General features: G+C 42.2%; 1 protein-coding gene across 1 annotated transcript; it reads left to right on the forward strand.

The window, feature by feature from the left end:
- The first annotated feature begins 1,125 nt into the window (after positions 1-1,125).
- Positions 1,126-16,605, forward strand: TTLL1 (TTL family tubulin polyglutamylase complex subunit L1). Its single transcript, XM_050324047.1, is given in 12 exon segments — positions 1,126-1,199; positions 1,836-2,035; positions 3,732-3,864; positions 5,135-5,343; positions 6,782-6,928; positions 6,931-6,961; positions 8,040-8,174; positions 8,307-8,415; positions 10,671-10,814; positions 12,671-12,757; positions 13,929-14,092; positions 15,427-16,605. Coding segments are annotated over 10 exon segments (1,269 nt in total). The 5' UTR covers positions 1,126-1,199; positions 1,836-2,035; positions 3,732-3,751; the 3' UTR covers positions 15,557-16,605.
- The last annotated feature ends 1,909 nt before the right edge of the window (positions 16,606-18,514 follow it).

The following is an 18,514-nucleotide window of genomic DNA, read 5'->3' on the forward strand; positions in this document are numbered from 1 at the left end:
AAAAAAATGACTGACAGAAAGGGGAAGACTGAGTTGCACTTTTCTCGCCGCCAAGTGTCACAGCAGCGGTCCCTCCCTCCCCGATGGAAAGAAGGCTGTGGAGGCTGCTCCCCTCTGCCGCCAGAGGTATTGTGGTGCCAGCAAATTTCCACTGCACGTCACCGTAGGACGACACACTGCATTCTGCAGCTGCTTTCGTAGCTGAACTAGGGAATATTTAATAGCTCCCGTTACAGTAATTATTAAAATTTAACGTTTTCCCTTTAGTCGCATCCTCGAAACAGCCCATTACCAGAGGGTGATCTGGCGAATCATAAAGCGTGTTTATTCTATTCAGATTATCTGGGGAAATAAGGCTCTTAGGAAATAAAGAGATCACGCACACTTTCAGAGTTATTTGCTCTACTCCTACACACTGCAAACCGCTTATTTCAGCTACTGTCTTCATGCATCTATTTTTTTAATGAGCAGCTTGTCTTACAGGGACAAATTAAAGGTATCATAACAAGTGATTTGTCCGTTATGTAATACTTTATTGTTTTGTATTGAGCCTACCACAAAATGTCAGTGACCTTAATATACGTCAGGTGTCTTAACATGATTTCCTTTTGGAAGGAATTTTGAATGTGTAAGTCAGGCTTCTCTGCACGGGAGCTAACGCCGTAACTCTTTTTTGTACTATTTCACTGTGAATTATAGTTGTTGATCGTGCTGACGATGGCACAGGGTGCCCAGAGAAGCTGTGGCCGCTCCATCCCTGGAAGTGTCCAAGGCCAGGCTGGACGGGGCTTGGACCAACCTGGGATAGGGGAAGGTGTCCCTGCCCATCCCAAACCATCCAGCGATCCCACGGTGATGCTACGGACACCGGGGTGGAAATCTGGACGCTTCCTTTGAACAGCACCGGTACAAAATCAGCTATTCCTACAGCCACGTGGGTGACCAACCCTTTAGCACCTGAGGGGCTCACACAGGGGCTCGAGCGCCCCTGGGGGGGGAGGGTTTGGTGTTGCGGGGACATCCAGGGGTGGATTTGCCCGTGAACTCTGTGCGGGGTCCTCGCTGAGGGGCCGCCCCGCACCCGACATGGCGGCCGGGCCATGGCGGCCCCGCCCCGGCAGCGCCGCCGGAACGGGCGGGGCGATGGCGGCGGCCGGCGGGGACGGCCCGGCCTGAGGGGCAGCGCCTCCCGCCCACAGGTGAGAGCGGCGCGGCGCGGGGAGGGTCGTGTGTGTCCGTGCCCCCTTCCCCGGCACCCCCTGCACACGCAGCCCCATCTTCCTCCTCCGTCCTCGTCGCTCCCCTGCTCCCCCTGCGCACACACCCCCCCAGACCCGCGCGCCCCCTTTCGCCCCACCGCACGCCTTCCCATTCACCCCACAGGCTCTCCATTCATCCCCCACACGCCCTCCCATTCACCCCACGGGCTCTCCATTCATCCCCCACCACACACACACACATAAACCCCACACACGCTCCCATTCACCCCACACGCACCTCCCCATTCATGCCCACCATACACCCCACACACCCACGCTCCTGTTCACCCCACAAACCTCCCATACGCCCTGTCCGATCACACCTCACCACCCACACCCCTTCCGATACACCCACACACCCCCAAAACCCCCTTCCCCATACACCCTCACCCCCCATACACCCCACCCCTCCCATACAGCCCCCCACTCCCACAGACCCCCCACTCCCCTTCCCCATACACCCCCTCCACACCCCCCGGACACCCCACAGCCCCTATACAACCCCACACCCCCCTCATGCCCATACCCCTACACCCCCTGATACACCTCCCCCCAACATCGAAGTGTCTGTTTCAGCCTCGGGCTCCTCCTTATCCCTGACCCTTCGGGAAACCTCCCGCCCTCCTCTGAGTGCTCAGCGGCCTCAGCCGACCTGGATTTTCCAGGGAGAAATTCCATAGCCAACAGCACAGGGACGTTCCCTGCCCTCGGAAGGACATGGAGCTGGCTGGGCCGGGTGCCTGCACGGCTTAACTTGTGTTTTGCGGCGTGGAAAGGTAAGCCTGCCGTCAGCACAACCTGGTGGTGGTGGTGACCTGGTTATCTGCAATACCTAGTATGCAGATCAGAGGATTCCTGCAGAAAATAACGCTGTATTAAAATTGTGCCACTGAAAATAAGAAAGATTTTGGTATGGCTTAATATGTTGTTTCTTTGTGCGTCCTTGTTGGTGGGTTTCAGTTATCAGTTTATACAAAATTGGGAGATTGAACCAATTGAGGCCACTTGAACATCCATCTGAGGAGATCAAACTGTCTGCAGAAACCAAGGAGGAGTTCTCAGTCTGCTGTTTGTATTGTTATCCTTTCAAAATCCTCCTGTAGCAGGAGGGAGCTGTAAGGCCTTAAGTTCCCAAAAACAGGAAAAGAACGGCAAACTTGTAATTTTTGTGTTTTATTTCTGGTGTAAGTTGTCTTCAACGTGTAGCCTTCCTGTGTGTGAATCTTCTGCTGGACTGTGTCTGGCTTCTGAAATCAAGCACAGTGCAGCCTCTGGGAGTCAACATAACCCCTCCCTGCTTCCACAGAATCCACTCGCTGGATCAGGACATGGAGTCTCTCAGGGTTCCTTGCCATAGGATGTGCAGCAGGTGATGCTAATCCCTGAGCTTTTAAAACCACAGCAAGGTGGTGCGTGGCACTAGTGAGTCACTGATTGTCGATCCTACACACTTCAGTACAAATAAAGGCATCCCTTTGTTCCATTTCCTTTTGTTTTGGTAGTACCTGGAACACCCAGGGAGAGATCACGACCTTGCAAGAACTGAGCACACACAGAGAGGCAGACCCTGAGCCTTCATGTGCTCTTTTCTGTCAGTTTAAGCTTGATTTCAAATCGGTTTGCCAATAGGAATAAAAAATAAGCATGTCTGAAACTCTGTAAAATTGGAGTTTAATAGCAAACATTTCTGCCTTGTAGGATTTTACAGCATAAATAGTCTGGGGGGGGGAGCACTATCTAATGGGTTATATCTCCCAGGAAGAAAGGAACTGTAGGGGCCTGAGCTTACTGTGAATTGTACATCTCCATATCCAGTCCTGGAAAATGAAGACCCCTGGAATTCCAGTCCAGTATCTTACTTGCAGAAATGATATTCACTACAGTCATTACTCACTTGCACTAATTGAATTACTGCATTTAGCAAAGGTGATTTTATGTTTTAATTTCCTTTTCAGCAGAAAATTGTCCGTGGAAGGGGCAGTAGATAGTGTTATGAGTGTATGAGTGTGCAATAACCCCACCCTCCCACTGCTTTGCGTGGTTTTTTTTCTGGGGAGGGAGTCTGCCTTTGGCTCCAAGCGATTTCCTTCTGAACTAGGATTTCCCTGCAGTTGATTTCTGTGAAGCACGGCCGGAATGATCGGGTGATCCTGACAAAACGCTGCTGCGGGGGAGTGAGATCCCGTGTGGAAAAGTGACACCTGGTGTCGGGAGCTGGAACGCAGCTCATAAACACTCCTTGGGCGTGGGGAAATCCTGCTGTCAGGGTTTAGCGGGATCGGTTACAGGTGTGAAAGGTCCCTGTAACTCCTGCCCTTGTGTCCTTGTGTCCCGCTGAGAAATGCAGGGTTTCACTCTGAATCTAAGTTGCTGTTTTCCTTGATTTTTAAATTTATACATCTCCATGGAAGTGGTTTCTGTGTGCTACTTCTGCTCTGACTTTCCCACCTTTAAACTGTTCCTTGCCAACAGGTTGATCCTGCTCTGGGACAATGGCAGGGAAGGTGAAGTGGGTGACTGACATAGAAAAATCGGTGCTCATAAACAACTTTGAGAAAAGAGGGTGGATTCAGGTGGCAGAAAACGAGGACTGGAATTTTTATTGGTAAGCACGTTACAAATGCCGGTTTCTAAAATTTGTGAAGCATTTTAGTGTCTTGTGTCGATACCATGAATAATAAAACAAAGTACGTATTGAACAGTGAAAAGTGCAGAAATTAGAACTGACCTTTTTTTATGCAGTAAGCAGAGTTTTTCCTTTTCAGTTGCAGGGAATTTGTGGTTTAAGGGGAGTCTTTGAATGTATCTTTTCCCAGAATTTTCCGACGACACAACATGAGCAAAATCACTCAAGAGTTCACAGTTGCAATATATGATAAAGTACTATTTTGTCCATGTTGTAGAGGCTTGCCCTGTAACCAGAGACCACTTTATTCTTTAATAATAAATGCCTTGTACTTTCCTTCTCCTTTATAGTAATGATTTATATGCAGACCAATTATTCAGCATTTCAGTGCTGAGAGTGAATGTGAAATTAGATCAAGATTCTGCTGAAAGGAGGGGAGTAAATAATCTGCCTTCTTATTTGGTATTTGTCTAATATAAGACCATGAAATGCTGTCCTAGAATGCACTAATCTGTTAATTGGCAGAAACAGCACTCTTTAAATAAACCAAACAATTTATAATGTCCCTTTCAAATGCAGCAGAATGGCAGTTTGTGCTGCCAAATGTGCCCTTTGTGAACCACTTATTTAAACGGGCAGGAATCTGGTACTAATCTGCTCATGCCTTTGGAATGCAGCTGTGGGGAGTGGGGGATCACTCATGGAAGTTGTTGTGTGACTGGTTGTTGGTTTGTTTGTTTTTCTTTCTGAAATGATAACTGTTTCAGGTTGATGGCTTTCAGAGAGTATTCTTAAATTTTCACTGTGAGACATCTAAGACTGGAAATTCTTGGCAGTGCCTGTCCCTGCTCTTATCCTCAGTGAAAAATGTGGGAGATAACTGATTTGATGACTTTGTCCTGGGCTTCTGTAGCATTTGGGGGCACTTCAGTCATTTCTAGGCCCTGCTGGAGGTTGACCTGACTACCAACAAGCCCGAGAGTCCAGTAGGGCCAGTTTGTCATCTTCCTGTCCTCACTTTCTGCACCAATTTCAGGACCAGTAGAGGGACTGATAAAACCTCCAGCAGGATTTCATTTGCTTAGCTTGTAGAATTTCAGGATATGTTGGATTGTAACTCCGCCAAAATATTATTCTATAAAGAGAAACAAGAGAAAAGATGAAGAAACCGGAGCAAAACCATTTCTGCTTTGTCCTCCTGGGTTGTGTTTCTTGGGAGAAGTAATTTGGTGCCTGTCCCTGCTTTCAGGATGAGCGTGCAAACCATCAGGAACGTTTTCAGTGTGGAAACCGGATACCGCCTCTCCGATGACCAGATCGTCAATCACTTCCCAAACCACTACGAGCTGACCAGGAAAGATCTGATGGTAAAGAACATCAAGAGATACAGGAAAGAACTCGAGAAAGAAGGAAGTCCCCTCGCAGAAAAAGATGAAAATGGGAAATATATTTATTTGGGTGCGTTGTTCTCCTTGTCAGATTTCCTCTTTTTTTTCTTTTCACCAACCTTGCTTTGAAGGATAATATTTTACAAGTTGAGAGGAATAGAGGGAACTTGTTGAAGTAGAGACAAAGCAGGAATAAAAGACTGAGCACTTCCTTGTTTCCCTGTTGTATTCCCACAGCACTAAGCCACAGTTCCCCCCCAGTGTTACTACTCAAGGAGGAGCACAAATTCAGTTTGCATGCATGGAATTTAGTTCTGGTTTAATTTTTAGGCTTAGTTTTGTAAGTAATAAGGTCAACATTGGGTGAAGTGATAGGGAAATTATTATTTTTAAATGTGAGGGTGCAGGACTACATTTGTGACTAGGATTTTTGTGGGGGTGTGTGGGAGTCCAGGGGATGGGTTGGTTGGTTGGTTGGATTTTTGTCAGGTTTGATTCATTTTGGGGTTTTTATAATTATTTTGAGGAGGGAAAATTGTGGGATTGAGGTACTTTGTAATAAAATTAGTGGTGGAACCAAAGGGCCCTTGTACTTCATATGATACAGAGTTGCAGTTTCTTTAATTCAAAAGTGAAAAAAACATCATCTGAAAGTCTTATACTGGAGCAAAAACTAAAATAAACTTTTGCAGAAAGGCTCTGGACCGAACTGAATGAACAAACACTTCAGAGGAGAAATTTGGGAAAAGTTTGAGAACAAAGGAAAAAAAACCCAGAAAAAAAAAAGAAAGCCAGACTAAAAAAAAACACCCCAAAACAACCAAGAACCCCCAAACTAAACCAAGAATAAATCAGGAATGAGGAGAGTTGATTTGGGGGTCAGAAAGCATCAAAGTGAAACAGGTGGGAATGTGTGGAGTTGATTTACATCTTCAGAAAGTGAAATGAAAACACTTCATATCCATGCAAGAAACAGTTCTTTATGGATGGAAGTGAAGATAATCTGATAGCAAAAAATGAAAAGTGCTTTTCTTTAGATTTCAGTAATCATGGTAAAACTGATTGTGGGAGAAAGTAAGAATAACTAATGGGGGTTACATGGAAGTAAAAATTCCAAATCCAAACAGGAGACAACATCAACATTCTTTTTTTTGCCTGCACAGGGGATGGTAAGTTGGTGGATGGAATGGTGAAATTTTGATTGAGTTGGAATGGTATCTAGTACTGTAATTTCACAGCATCTAAACAGAAGAAGAAAACTGATTCATGTGAATTAGAATCTGTTCATGTGAAGGTGGCATCATGAAATATTTTGCAATTGTTTTGGTAAAAACTAGAATTTAAGTGGGATAAAAAGCAATGTGAGTCTTAGTGAAGGTGGGTCATGCCAGACTGGAAAATTTATTTTTTAGACTGAATTTTTTTCCCCATCTGTTATGTGTCAGTAGCCTTATCAGATATACTGTCCTTAATTGTGCTCCTTTCTCTTTTCCCCCCCCTTAACTCAGATTTTGTCCCTGTGACTTTCATGCTCCCTGCCGATTATAATCTCTTCGTTGAGGAATTCAGGAAGAATCCCTCCAGCACCTGGATTATGAAACCTTGTGGCAAAGCTCAGGGGAAAGGGATATTTCTGATCAATAAACTCTCCCAGATTAAAAATGGTCTCGAGACAGCAAAACATCTTCGTGAGTTCTGAAGACCTTAAAGCCTTTTATTGTGTTTTTCTGCAATCAGGTGAACCACATCAACGCTCTGATTGTCTGATGCATGGGAAAAGTATTCCATGATTGTTGTTGCTTTGTCATTATATCATTAGGTTTGCATTTAATCTCAGTTGTTATCTGGCTTCCTCCTTCAGCAGGACTTGTTTTGGCAGGAGGAGGTACAAAGAACTGTGCAAGTAGCTATTCTTTATAAAAATGCTCTCAAGTGTTGGTGGGGGGAGAAAAAAAAAACTGCGCAGAAATAAATTGTTCTGCTTCATAGTGTTAAATAACAGGAAGCAAGAGAAAAATCTTCCCCTGGCAATTTCAGTAATTACTTAATGTGCATTAAATCACTTTCTAAGTTAGTACAAAGGAAGAATGGATTTATCTGAAATAAATGCGTTGTCCTTTTGGAACAGAAAATAATACACCTCATGTTGATGAAACAGTTTAGCAATCTGTGCTTTTCTCTGCTAGGAGAAGTTTTGATCACACAACTAAGGTTTAAGGTTTTTTCCTGTGATCAAGTGACTGGCTGAATATCACTTGAGAATTTGCTTCCCTGTTGGACTTGGAATCTGAGGAATGTCGGAGTCTGAAAGTTACCTCAGCTTTTCCCAGTGGTTTGCAGTTGCACACCAAGCATAAATGCAAATATTCTGGTGGTGTAAGACCTTGAACAGGGAAGGTAATGTACTGTGTGCCTTTTGCTTGTCTGAACCCAGCCAAGCTCTAAATCCTCTTTCAGGAAAAGACTGGCTTGGTCAGCTACAGTGTGAACTTCAAAACTAGGTTTCAATGGTTCATTCACAGTGATCAGTTATACATACACACGTACACACATTAACTTTTATACATATATAGATATATCTACGCCAACATTTTTGTTGCCTTTTTTTTGTGGTGTGTATCATCAACCACCACAGCTGTAGACCTTGTCTTGGCAAAAGAGGCAAGATTTCAATCAGTTCAAAAATTCCCAGAATACTTCTGAAGGAGAAAAAAAAAAAAAAAAGAGTTACTGTGTTCTATTGCAAACATGAGTTGTATTTTTCAGGTTTGTGTCCCAGTCTTCCAAAGAAGCCTACGTGATTTCACTCTACATCAACAATCCCTTGCTCATTGGGGGAAAGAAATTTGACCTCCGGCTGTATGTTTTAGTATCCACCTACCGCCCGCTGAGGTGTTACATGTAAGTTTGTATACATTTGTGGTTTTGTTTTGGGACAGTGGTCTAAAGCAGTCAAAATAACGTGGGGCTTGTTGCTTGAAAGAAGTTTTAATTGTTGGGATTTAACACGGTTTAATGACTTTTGTTTTTAAGGTATAAGCTTGGATTTTGCCGTTTTTGCACAGTAAAATACACCCCAAGCACCAGTGAACTGGACAACATGTTTGTGCATCTCACCAATGTTGCCATTCAGAAACATGGGGTAAGTGTTCTTAGGTGCTCTTTTGTAGCAAGACTGATTTTCTTACATTGTCCCAAAAACTTGGCATAAAGAGGTTTTGGTGTGTTTTTCACGACCTTGCAACTAAAATACCTCAACTTGCACTTAGAAAATAAATACATTTCAGAAGGCTGGAGATCAGAAGTGTGCAAGATAATGATCTGCAAAAGGCTGTGGTATCTTCAGCAGTTGAGAGTAGGGGTGTTCTACAAATCTCTTTTCATTTAAATGTTAATATGCTCACTTAGGGATTGAGCAATGAAATTAATGGTGCTTGGTTCCTGTGGATTTGTGCTTTACAGCAGTGCTTTAGTATCTCCTTCCTGATCTCTGCGTGCTGCCTGGACAGCTGGTGGCTTCCTCTTGCCTGGACAAAGGTGGAATTCTGCCTGCACAACAGTTCTGTCCTGGAATTTGCCACGGATATTCCTAAAACACCTGGAAACACAATAGCTCTGGCAGCACTTCCCTGTGTCCCAGTGGGCTGAAATTCAGCAGTGGGGAGGAAAGGGCTGCTGGCTCAGGGGTGACGTGGCATTTCTGTCCGTACTACGAACATTTCATTGCTCAGATGCTACTTTGGGAAGTGCTTTGAACACATTGTGGGCTGACAGGGCACGCTGAGAATTAGTTATGGACCCACACAACTCAGAGAATAAATCCTGGTGCTGTTCTCAGTAGCAGTGAAGAGGTGAGGCAGGTGGTGGCCTGTCTTGTTATTGTGCACCGTTCCATCTTCTCTGCCGGTTAAAGAATGGCCTTCAAGATCTTCCCCAAATAAAAGCAGCAGTGAAAGTGGTGGTGAGGTCATTTTGAGAGAATAAAGAACAGGAAATGGGTATAGAAGGAGCAGCCTTAAAATGTGGAATCACTGCTAGAATATTTGAAAAGCTTTTCTTAAACTGGAAACCCCTGATATCTATTGAGTTTTGGAGACAGGATAAGAGAAATTTAATGTAAAGCCTTCCTGTTTGTTCTTCTGTTTTAGATGTGCCTGTAACTTGGGAGGCACTTAGGCTGTGCAGTTTTAGTCTTCCAAAACTCCCCCTAATTTGAGCTGTCAGGTGATTTGTCAGAATTATGATGGGGTCTGGAAAAACTCCTGTGAGTTCTGGCTGTTCATCTCCACTCTCAGCCCTGAGGGAACCACAGCCTTCCAGTGTGTTTGTACCCTACAGGCTCCTGTGAAAACATCCCTGATTTGAAAAGGGTACAAATCAGTACTGGGAGAGGGAAAGGGTAAAATTAAGGAAGCAGGGTAAGTCGGAATACCCACTGGAATGTTTCTGCTGGAAAATACAGTTCCAAGTCATCATTCCCTGCAAAACAGCAATAATTCTTATACTTAATTATTTTCACTCAGTGGTCTCCTATGTAGCCTGCAATATCCTACTTTGTTTTGATGTCTTTAATTAAACAGTTGTGATTGTGTAATGAAATTATCTGAGGAGAACCTTTATAAAGGGACAGAGCAGTTTTCCTGAGAGTTACCTGGGGCTAAACATGTGTCTTTCCATCGGTGTGAACACCCTGTCTCTGCTCTTGTCTCTCCATTTAAAGAGAAATAATGCAGAGCCTTGATAGCCTCTGAAAAGACAAATATAAGGTATCCTCTTGTCCAGTTTCAGTAACAGCAGCTTTTTGTACTGAATTACTTGAAAAATTAACTTTTAAAAGGAATTTATGTGTCATTTGTCTCCCTGTCTTGAATGTAACTGTTGTCAGTTAAGAAGTCTCTTAAGAAGAGCCCATGTTTGCCTTGTGGGAACAGACAAGTCCTGTTTTAAATGAATAAACACAGACAAGCACTTTCAAGTGCTGCATTTAAGAACAGCTAACTTCAGTGACATTTAGCTCTTGCTCCCTTGATTGCTTCTCCCTTTTCCCCAGAGGAGGAAAACATTCAATTCTTTCCTTTCACATTTTTAAACTGACATTTCTAAATCTTAACTCATGTCTTACTCTAAAACTGTCAAAGTACCTGCTGTTTTTCTCTTCTAAGAAAGATTTGATATTTGATTTGAAACGTGAGATATCAGCATACATAATACAAACAGTTGTCTCTGTAGAAGGCAGTTCAAAGTGAAGCTGAAGAACAATTTGCCAACTCTCTTTTTAGAGCAATACTTTTTATGTAACTATAAGAGTGGACTTTTTGTGTGAATGAAAAAAAAAAACAACCAACCTGCTGAGCCACTTCAAAGTCTTAGACTGAATGAACTCCTTAAACCCTTCAGGATGATTACAACCACATCCACGGAGGGAAGTGGACAGTGAGTAACCTAAGGCTGTACCTGGAGAGCACCCGTGGAAAAGAAGTCACCAACAAGTTATTTGATGAAATCCACTGGATAATTGTGCAGTCCCTGAAGGCTGTGGCGGTGAGTACTGTCCCGGGAATGCTGCCAGCTGCAGCATTAGGGCTGCAGGCCCCTCACAGCCATCAGAGTGGGTTTGCCATCAAAGCCCCTACCCCTGTTTGCTGCTGTTTGAGTGATGGTGTTGCTGCTGATTTCCACAGTGCTGTCATCTCTTGACTTCTCTGGGTGGGTGAGCTATCTGCCTGTATTTGAAGGAGTGAGTAAATCTCTTTCCTTAAGGGCTTTGTGAACTATTTAATATGACTTGATACTGCCCTTGTGAATAGGATTAAGTTCTGCCAAAATGTGTGACGTCACTGCAGCAATAACAAATGTGTCAAGGAAAAAAAAAATACCTCTGGAGGACAATCCAGCAGAGAAAACCTCAGGCTATTAGTTCATCAGAGTTACATAACCTCCTTTCCCCTCTTTTATACACAAGTCACGTAGTTATAATGAACTTTTATTTAAAAAAAAAAAAAAAACCAAACCCGAAAACAAAACAGAAGTAACGAGCAGTCCCTCTGCTTGAGTGACTTTGTGGTGTTTGAGTGATAACTTTGGAGAGCAGGTATCACCCTGGGGGTCACCCGGGGTGACTGAGGAGCCCAGTGGTGCCAAGGACTCTCCTGCTCCCAAGTGCATTGTGTTGTCCTCTGTTTTGGGTTGGTCCTGGCACTGCTGTGAGCTGAGTCAGCTCCCTGACAAATTGCTGCCTGGCTTTATTGATGGGTTTAGTGTTCTGCCAGTGCAATCAGCTGAGTCATGGAAGGAGCAGAGCACCAGACTCAGCACGAGGAGGAGGGACAAGGTCACACTGCAAGGAGCAGTGGGAGGTGGGGGAGCTCTGCTTAACTTGGCCTTTTGCTGGGCAATCCTATTTGAAAACAGCTGGAAGAGCGAAAGGGATTAAATCCAATGATAGCAGACCCTTAGAAGAGAAGAGAAAAAGTGTTAAGAACGACTGAGCATGAAATTTGTTGGTCCTCTGCCTTTCTGACAACAAATATAATGAGATGCTTGTTCCTCCTTCCCCCTTTTCCAGACCCTGAAGAACTGAAAAGCTCTTGTGATTACTTTGGGGAAAAACATCTCCCTAACCTGCTACTAAGGTTTCTCTAAAAGATCTGATGAGATTTATTTGCAGAGCAGAGGAGTCTTACTGTGCCTACTGCAAACGTTGAGCAGATGCTGGAAAGCTCCTGATTCTCTGGAGGATCAGCCAGGCACGACTTGGTCTTGGTCTCTCCTGGCTTTGGGGTTGTAGTTGACTTGAGCTATTTCTAATTTAAAAAAGGCATCTTGGAACTGCTCAGCCCAAAGTTTCTGCATAGTTGCAGCAGCAGAATAAAGGAAATGTTTTTGAATGTGTCCTCTTTTCCTGAAGTTGAAAGAATTTGTGAAGCTGCACATTTTCAAAGTTCCTTTTTTTCTCCTGATGTTTGTAGGCTTTAAATATTGGTGCTGCTTTTGCAAAATCTGAAAACACTTATTTTTACACTGGAAACATAATGGAGAGTTAATGTAACTTCATTCTTGGTATCAGTGCAATCATTAGTATTGAAATATTTGCTTATAGCTTGGGGAAAAAAGGCAATCCTGAACTTAGTAGCTGGGAGAAGAAAAGGGATTTAATCCAATATTAGCAGCATCTTTAAAGAGAAGAGAAGAGACAAAGTGTTGAGAATGATTAGGCATGAAATTTGTTGGTCCTCTGTCTTATATCAGTTTATATCAGAGTTATAGCACTGAAAAATCACTGTGGAAATTCAGTGTCATCACATTCTAGCAAACAAAGTGTGTAATCGGGTGACTTACTGAATGGTTGATTTTAACACATATTTTTGTCTTTTTCTTTCTTTTTTAAAATTTTTTAGCCTGTAATGAATAATGATAAACACTGCTTTGAGTGCTATGGATATGACATTATCATTGATGACAAGCTGAAACCCTGGCTAATTGAGGTAAGGTTGCCTGAAACACAGGAAAAAAACTAAAGTAGATTCCAACATAGCCTTTCCTCTTTTTAAACAATGTTTTTTGTTCATTCATAAATGGATTAAGGAAAATGATGGAAAGTAAAATGGGCCATGTGATGACCAAATTGCTGTTTCTGTTTCTTAAATCCAGTGCATCCATACAATTGGGCTTGAGAATGTTGGCAGCCCTGTTAGATACTGTAGCTGTAAAATTGGCATTGGCTCGATGGAACATAACATCAAATTAAGTTTTTTTAACATTAAATTGAAGTTTTAGATGCTGTCATGGCCTTAATGTTACAGATTGAGAGGAAAGAAAAGGGGCACACGAAGGATAAATGGAATATTTGGAAGGTGGTTTTTTTTTCTACATAAATTTAGTGTATTAACTTTAGACCTGTTTGTTCAATATAAATTTTACCCATCCCTCTTCCTCCTCGACATAATTAAAAGTAAAGGAACTTCATAAAAAAATAAGTCTGTTTATTGTTCTGATGCCACTTCTCCAAAATAAATGTGCAACAGAGATATGTTCAATGAATCCCAGTTTTAACTAAGACAAGATCCAATGTAGTGCTTCGAACAGAGAGCATGGATGTGTTTTCCAGCTCAGAATTTCACAGAATCACGGAATATTCTGAGTTGGAAGGGACCCACAAGGATCATCAAGTCCCAACTCTTAAGGGAACGGCCCAAGCAGGGATCAAAACCACCCCCTTGGCTTTATCAGCACCCTGCTCCAACCAACAGAGGAGAATTCAAATTAAGAACTTAAAGAAAAGTTGTTTACCTAGAAGAGTCCCCTGGATTTCTGTATGTAACAGTGAACTGGGCAAATTGCAAGTGCTGAAATTTATGGGGTTTGTAACCATGTAAACTCAGTTAAAAAAAAAATAAAAAATCTGTGTCTTGTCTGATTCACCCTGGTGATCTCATCTGAGTAAAAATCTCCAGGCTGACACTGCAGTGGTTGGGTCCTTTCCTTTTTAAGTAAAAAGAGAAATTCCCAGTGGGGGGATTCCTTCCAGTGTCTGAGGAACTGAGAGATGTGCTTTGAGTCTTCCCCTGTGGTACACACAGTCATCACAGATGCACTTTGGAGAACCATATACCACCCCAAAAAAATTGATGCTGGCTCTATTTTTGGCTTTTGTAGGTCAATGCTTCCCCTTCCCTCACTTCCAGCACCGCCAACGATCGGATCCTGAAGTATAATCTGATTAATGACACCCTCAACATTGCTGTGCCCAACGGGGAAATTCCTGACTGTAAATGGAATAAATCTCCACCAAAGGAGGTCCTTGGCAATTATGAAGTCTTGTGAGTTTTGTCAGTTTTTATGTGGTGTTTTTCTGTCACCTCCCTCCTTTTTTTCCATGTGTAATGTAGGCCAAAGAGAGAAGGTGAACTTCATTCTGGAGGGAAAAAAAGAGACATAAGGTACCACTTTGTGTCTTGGTGACACTGGAGGTGGGAGGAGTTGTCTCACCTCATGTCCAGAGAGGATGGTGTCTGATAAGCCCCTGACTGCACCTTCTGAGCTTCCAGCAGCCGGGTTTGAGGGACAAAGAGAATGTTTGTCTGCTACATGTGTAGGACTTCAGTTGTGTTGAGGGTAATAGATAGATGGTAGTTAAATAGGTAGAATAGTTATTTGATGCAAATTTTGTCTCAGTTCACAGAAAGAGTGCCTCTTTGCTCCTCTAATTCTTGGATGTAACCATAAATAAAGTTGTCAGATACTTTTAAAATTCCTCCATCTGTACTATAAGGAGAGAAATGAGTTAACATACATGGTAGCAGTGAACCCCCATAAAATAGTGTAACTAAGTATATATTTTGATTGTTCTACACCATGTTATAGTCTTGTCTTTTGTTAATTACAATTACCTACCTAAAGCTAAATTCTGCTTGGAATTTGCATAGCTGAGAGGTCAGTATATACTGAGTTGTATACTTAGATAACTCAGTATACACTGATGAGTTATCTGAGGCCATAGATATTAAAAGGGTACTTTAAGGTATTTAAAAGATATTTTATATAGGTATATGAAAAGGTATTGCACAGACATATTAAAAATTATATATCTATATTAAAAATATTTTAGATATTGTAAAGGTTTAGCTATTTAAAGAACTACTCATCACTGTGGTGAAGTGTTGCCATTGAATTTAATCACATGGTTGCTTAGTTCACCTCATTCTTTCCCTTCTCACTCTCTGATGCAACAGTGGGGTTTTTAACACTGCAGCTAAAAATCCTCCCTTTGAAGCAACAACTTCAGACTTTATTTAACTGGCAGCAGCCTCGTGTTCTGCTTAACCACAGGGACCTGCAGAAGTACATGGGAAATTTCACAAGCACAAAATTTCACAAGCTCAGGAGTTTTAACTAAAGCTGCCAGATGGTTTGTGTCTCTTTCAAAATGCAGTTCAGGATATTTATTTCAGATGATCTGTGTTGTAAAATCAGATTGTATTTTGTAGAATCGGAGCTGCCATGTCACACCGAGCAGGCACAGAGCTGCGTGTGGGACAGCTTGTGCTCCATTTCAGTGCTAGATATGAAGAAAAATAGAATATAAAAATAGAATATAGAGGACTTATTTTTGTGTTTGTAGCAGGACTAGGCACTGAGCTTGTCTCTTTTCCAGATATGATGAAGAGATGGCACAGAGTGATGGGCCCGAGCGGGACCCGAGGGGTCGCTCTGGGCAATCCATGGGAGCCAAAGGAAGCCGGGCAAGGGATTTAGGAAAGCCTGTCCTGACCACCTGGAAGTGATAACAGGCAAAACAGCTGCACTCCTGGTAGGAAGACATCGTGGATAAACCGGCAGTTTTACAACAGGTTCCTGTGTTTTGCTGCAATGCATGTAGGAAATACTAAAAGAGGCAAAACAGCCTTTGAAAAGAAGTGGAACACTCAAAAACCAGGAACTTTACTAGACATACACTGACTTGGTTATTATGACAACAATATATATATATAGTGTGTATGTATATATAATAATATTTATATGATTTCTATAAACTGATATTCCCTTGGTAATGGTTAACAACTTTCTGTATAAAGATGGCAACTCCAAATACGCATTCTGAAAGAAACTCCTCGCTGTGCTGGGTATTATTGATTCCCTCCAGCAGCCTATCCCTTGCTCCCTGTAATAAATGAGCTGTGGATTCTGTCAGAGGGTGAGAGTGGTAAGTGTTAATATTGTCACGATGGTGGTTCAGATTCTTGCAGTAAAAGAAGAGCAAATAGCAAAAGTTAGGAATACATGCACTTGAGGCTAATGTCGGTTAATGCAGCTAAGGATTTATCCCAGGATTAGGAAATTGCAAAAGAGCTCTTTATATGCTGAGGGTTGGGGGTTTTTATTTCCTTTAAGTGCTCTGAGCTTCTAATTCTTCAAAGGCAGAAAGCTTGGTGGGCTGAGGGAGTGTTTCAGTGGTACATGGATGGTATGCTGATTATTTTGCTAGCCATTAATTTTTACTTTGAGATGATGCATTTCTGTGGAAAAACAGACAGAACAGCCACATACTCTGATAAATCTCATTGCTTGAAGCTGATGGTGAATCTTTATTTGCACCAGAACCCCTTAGTGTATTTGTGCATGTATATAACTCAAATATCTGTCTATTTTTGTATATTTTATGTGTGCTCTAACAAAAATACTGTTGCACATGGCGAGCTATTTCTGGCAGCTTTGATAACAACAGTTGTGATGGTTAGCTGCCAAAACACAGAGCAAAAGATAAAAATGAGTATTTCAGTTCTTCTGACAGCAGAGCAGATAAATAAACTAGTTGGATCTGTGACTGCTGAGAGTTGTAGATGTCCATGGAGCCATAAATTTGACCTCTCCCAATAGTTTTTAGTTTCTTGAGCACATAAACCAGACCCCTTTGCCTGCTTTTGAAGGCCCTCCTAGCAGAGGGCAGGAAACCGTGGTCTGTCTTTGGGACAGTGGGTGCTGAGGACTCCTTAGTCTGGACACAGGGAAGAGGGCAGGTGAGGGCTGGGCTCCCCACTAACACCCTTACACATGGTCTGGGATTCATCCTAGCAATGAAGAATGGAATATGTGGACTGAGTCACTCCAAATGTAATCTTGGACTTCATTGGTCTTGGATATTCCATTAAAATAAATACCAAATCCAGGTGGTTCTGTGTTCATCAGAATCGAATCTCCTCCCTGGCAAAGGCACATTCTAGTTGGCTCTTGAAATAAGGCTAAGAAAAGATGATCCCTGCAGGATAGTAAAGCTCATCTAAATTCCAGGGCTCACATAGTTTGAGGTTGGGATTTTCTGGTTTTGTTTGGGGTTTTTTATTGGTTGTTTTTTGGTTTAGTTTGGTTTGTTTGTTTTTTGTGTGTTGTTTTTTGTTTGTTTGGGGTTTTTTTTAGTTCCTAATTGAGTGTCTTGCTAGCATATTTGAACCTTGACAGGTAAGTAGTTGTTTTTAATTACGTGATATTTAGTGGGCAGAGGTTTCCAGTTTGACCCCCTTTGCCTGTCAGGGCTGAAGTGGGAAGCAGTGACAGGCTTAGGAACTATGGAACTGTAGTAAATAGGATTTTATACTCAGAACACACCAACTGAGCTGCAGTGACTTTCAGTCTCGCTTTTGGGAAGGCTGAAAGTGAAAGCAAAACTGGGATTTATTGCTGTAGAAAGCATTGGAGCCTTAATCCCGGGGGATACTCTCAGGTGTAATTTCACTGATGGCAATAATCTTGATCCTGATCTAAATAATCTTCCAAACTAGTTTGTCAGGTTGTTACTCTGTGTTGTGTCATTACACTCGGGGCCTCCAGAACACAGACACTGCCAAGACAGAACAGTAATGGCACTGCCTGTGATATTACTGATGTGGAATATTCTTATTTAATTGTTTAGGGGGGTTCTGATGGCTTGGAAAAGGTGAACTCACTTGAGCTGGCACCCTCAGTACTCAGTATAATAAAGCATCTCTTCCGTTGACTTAACATGATGACAGTTTTCAGAAGTCAGGGCTGGGATTCTTGGTATTGCTTTCAAAGCATGAAGGTTTCTGTCCCAGGGTGTAGCAGATGTATTTAATTCAAATATAGTAGCTGCAGAGCAGTATTTTATATGGAAAATGGTTTTGTAGCAGAGCTGTCAGCTTTGAACACGCAAATCCTTCTCTCTGGCCACTGCAGTGTTGAGAAAGCATATTTTAAACCCTTGAGGGTGAAATATCTCTGTGAAATATCTCTGTAAATTATCTAGTAAATTATCATTACTCCCTCAAAATAAATACATTAAAATATTACTAACTGGGGGGGGGGGAAGGAAAAAAATCCAAAGTGATAGGAATCTTGGACTGTGTAGTACCTAATCTCAGAGCCAGAATTTAGATTTCCAATGTTGATATCACATTTTACAGTTACATCTCCAACCAGTGTTGGATTTCTGATCAGAAATGCTTCCTTTTCTCTGCAGAACTTGAGGCCTCATCGGTAGGTAAGTGAAATGTTCTTGAGAAACTCAAAATTAGGAAGCTCTGTTGCTACATAATGTCTGGGTTTGTTTTTTTTTTTTTTTTTCGTTGAAAAATACAATGATTCACTGAAGGAATTTGAGTAAGGGAACTTTTTGAATGAGGAAATTTTTTGATTAAGGAAATTTTTAAATAAGTAATTTTTTTTTAAATAAGGGAATAATTTAATAAGGGAATAATTTAATAAGGGAATAACTGAATAAGGGAATT

Source organism: Myiozetetes cayanensis, unplaced genomic scaffold, assembly GCF_022539395.1.
Source record: "Myiozetetes cayanensis isolate MyiCay16 unplaced genomic scaffold, myiCay2020 scf3, whole genome shotgun sequence".
NCBI lineage: Eukaryota > Metazoa > Chordata > Aves > Passeriformes > Tyrannidae > Myiozetetes > Myiozetetes cayanensis.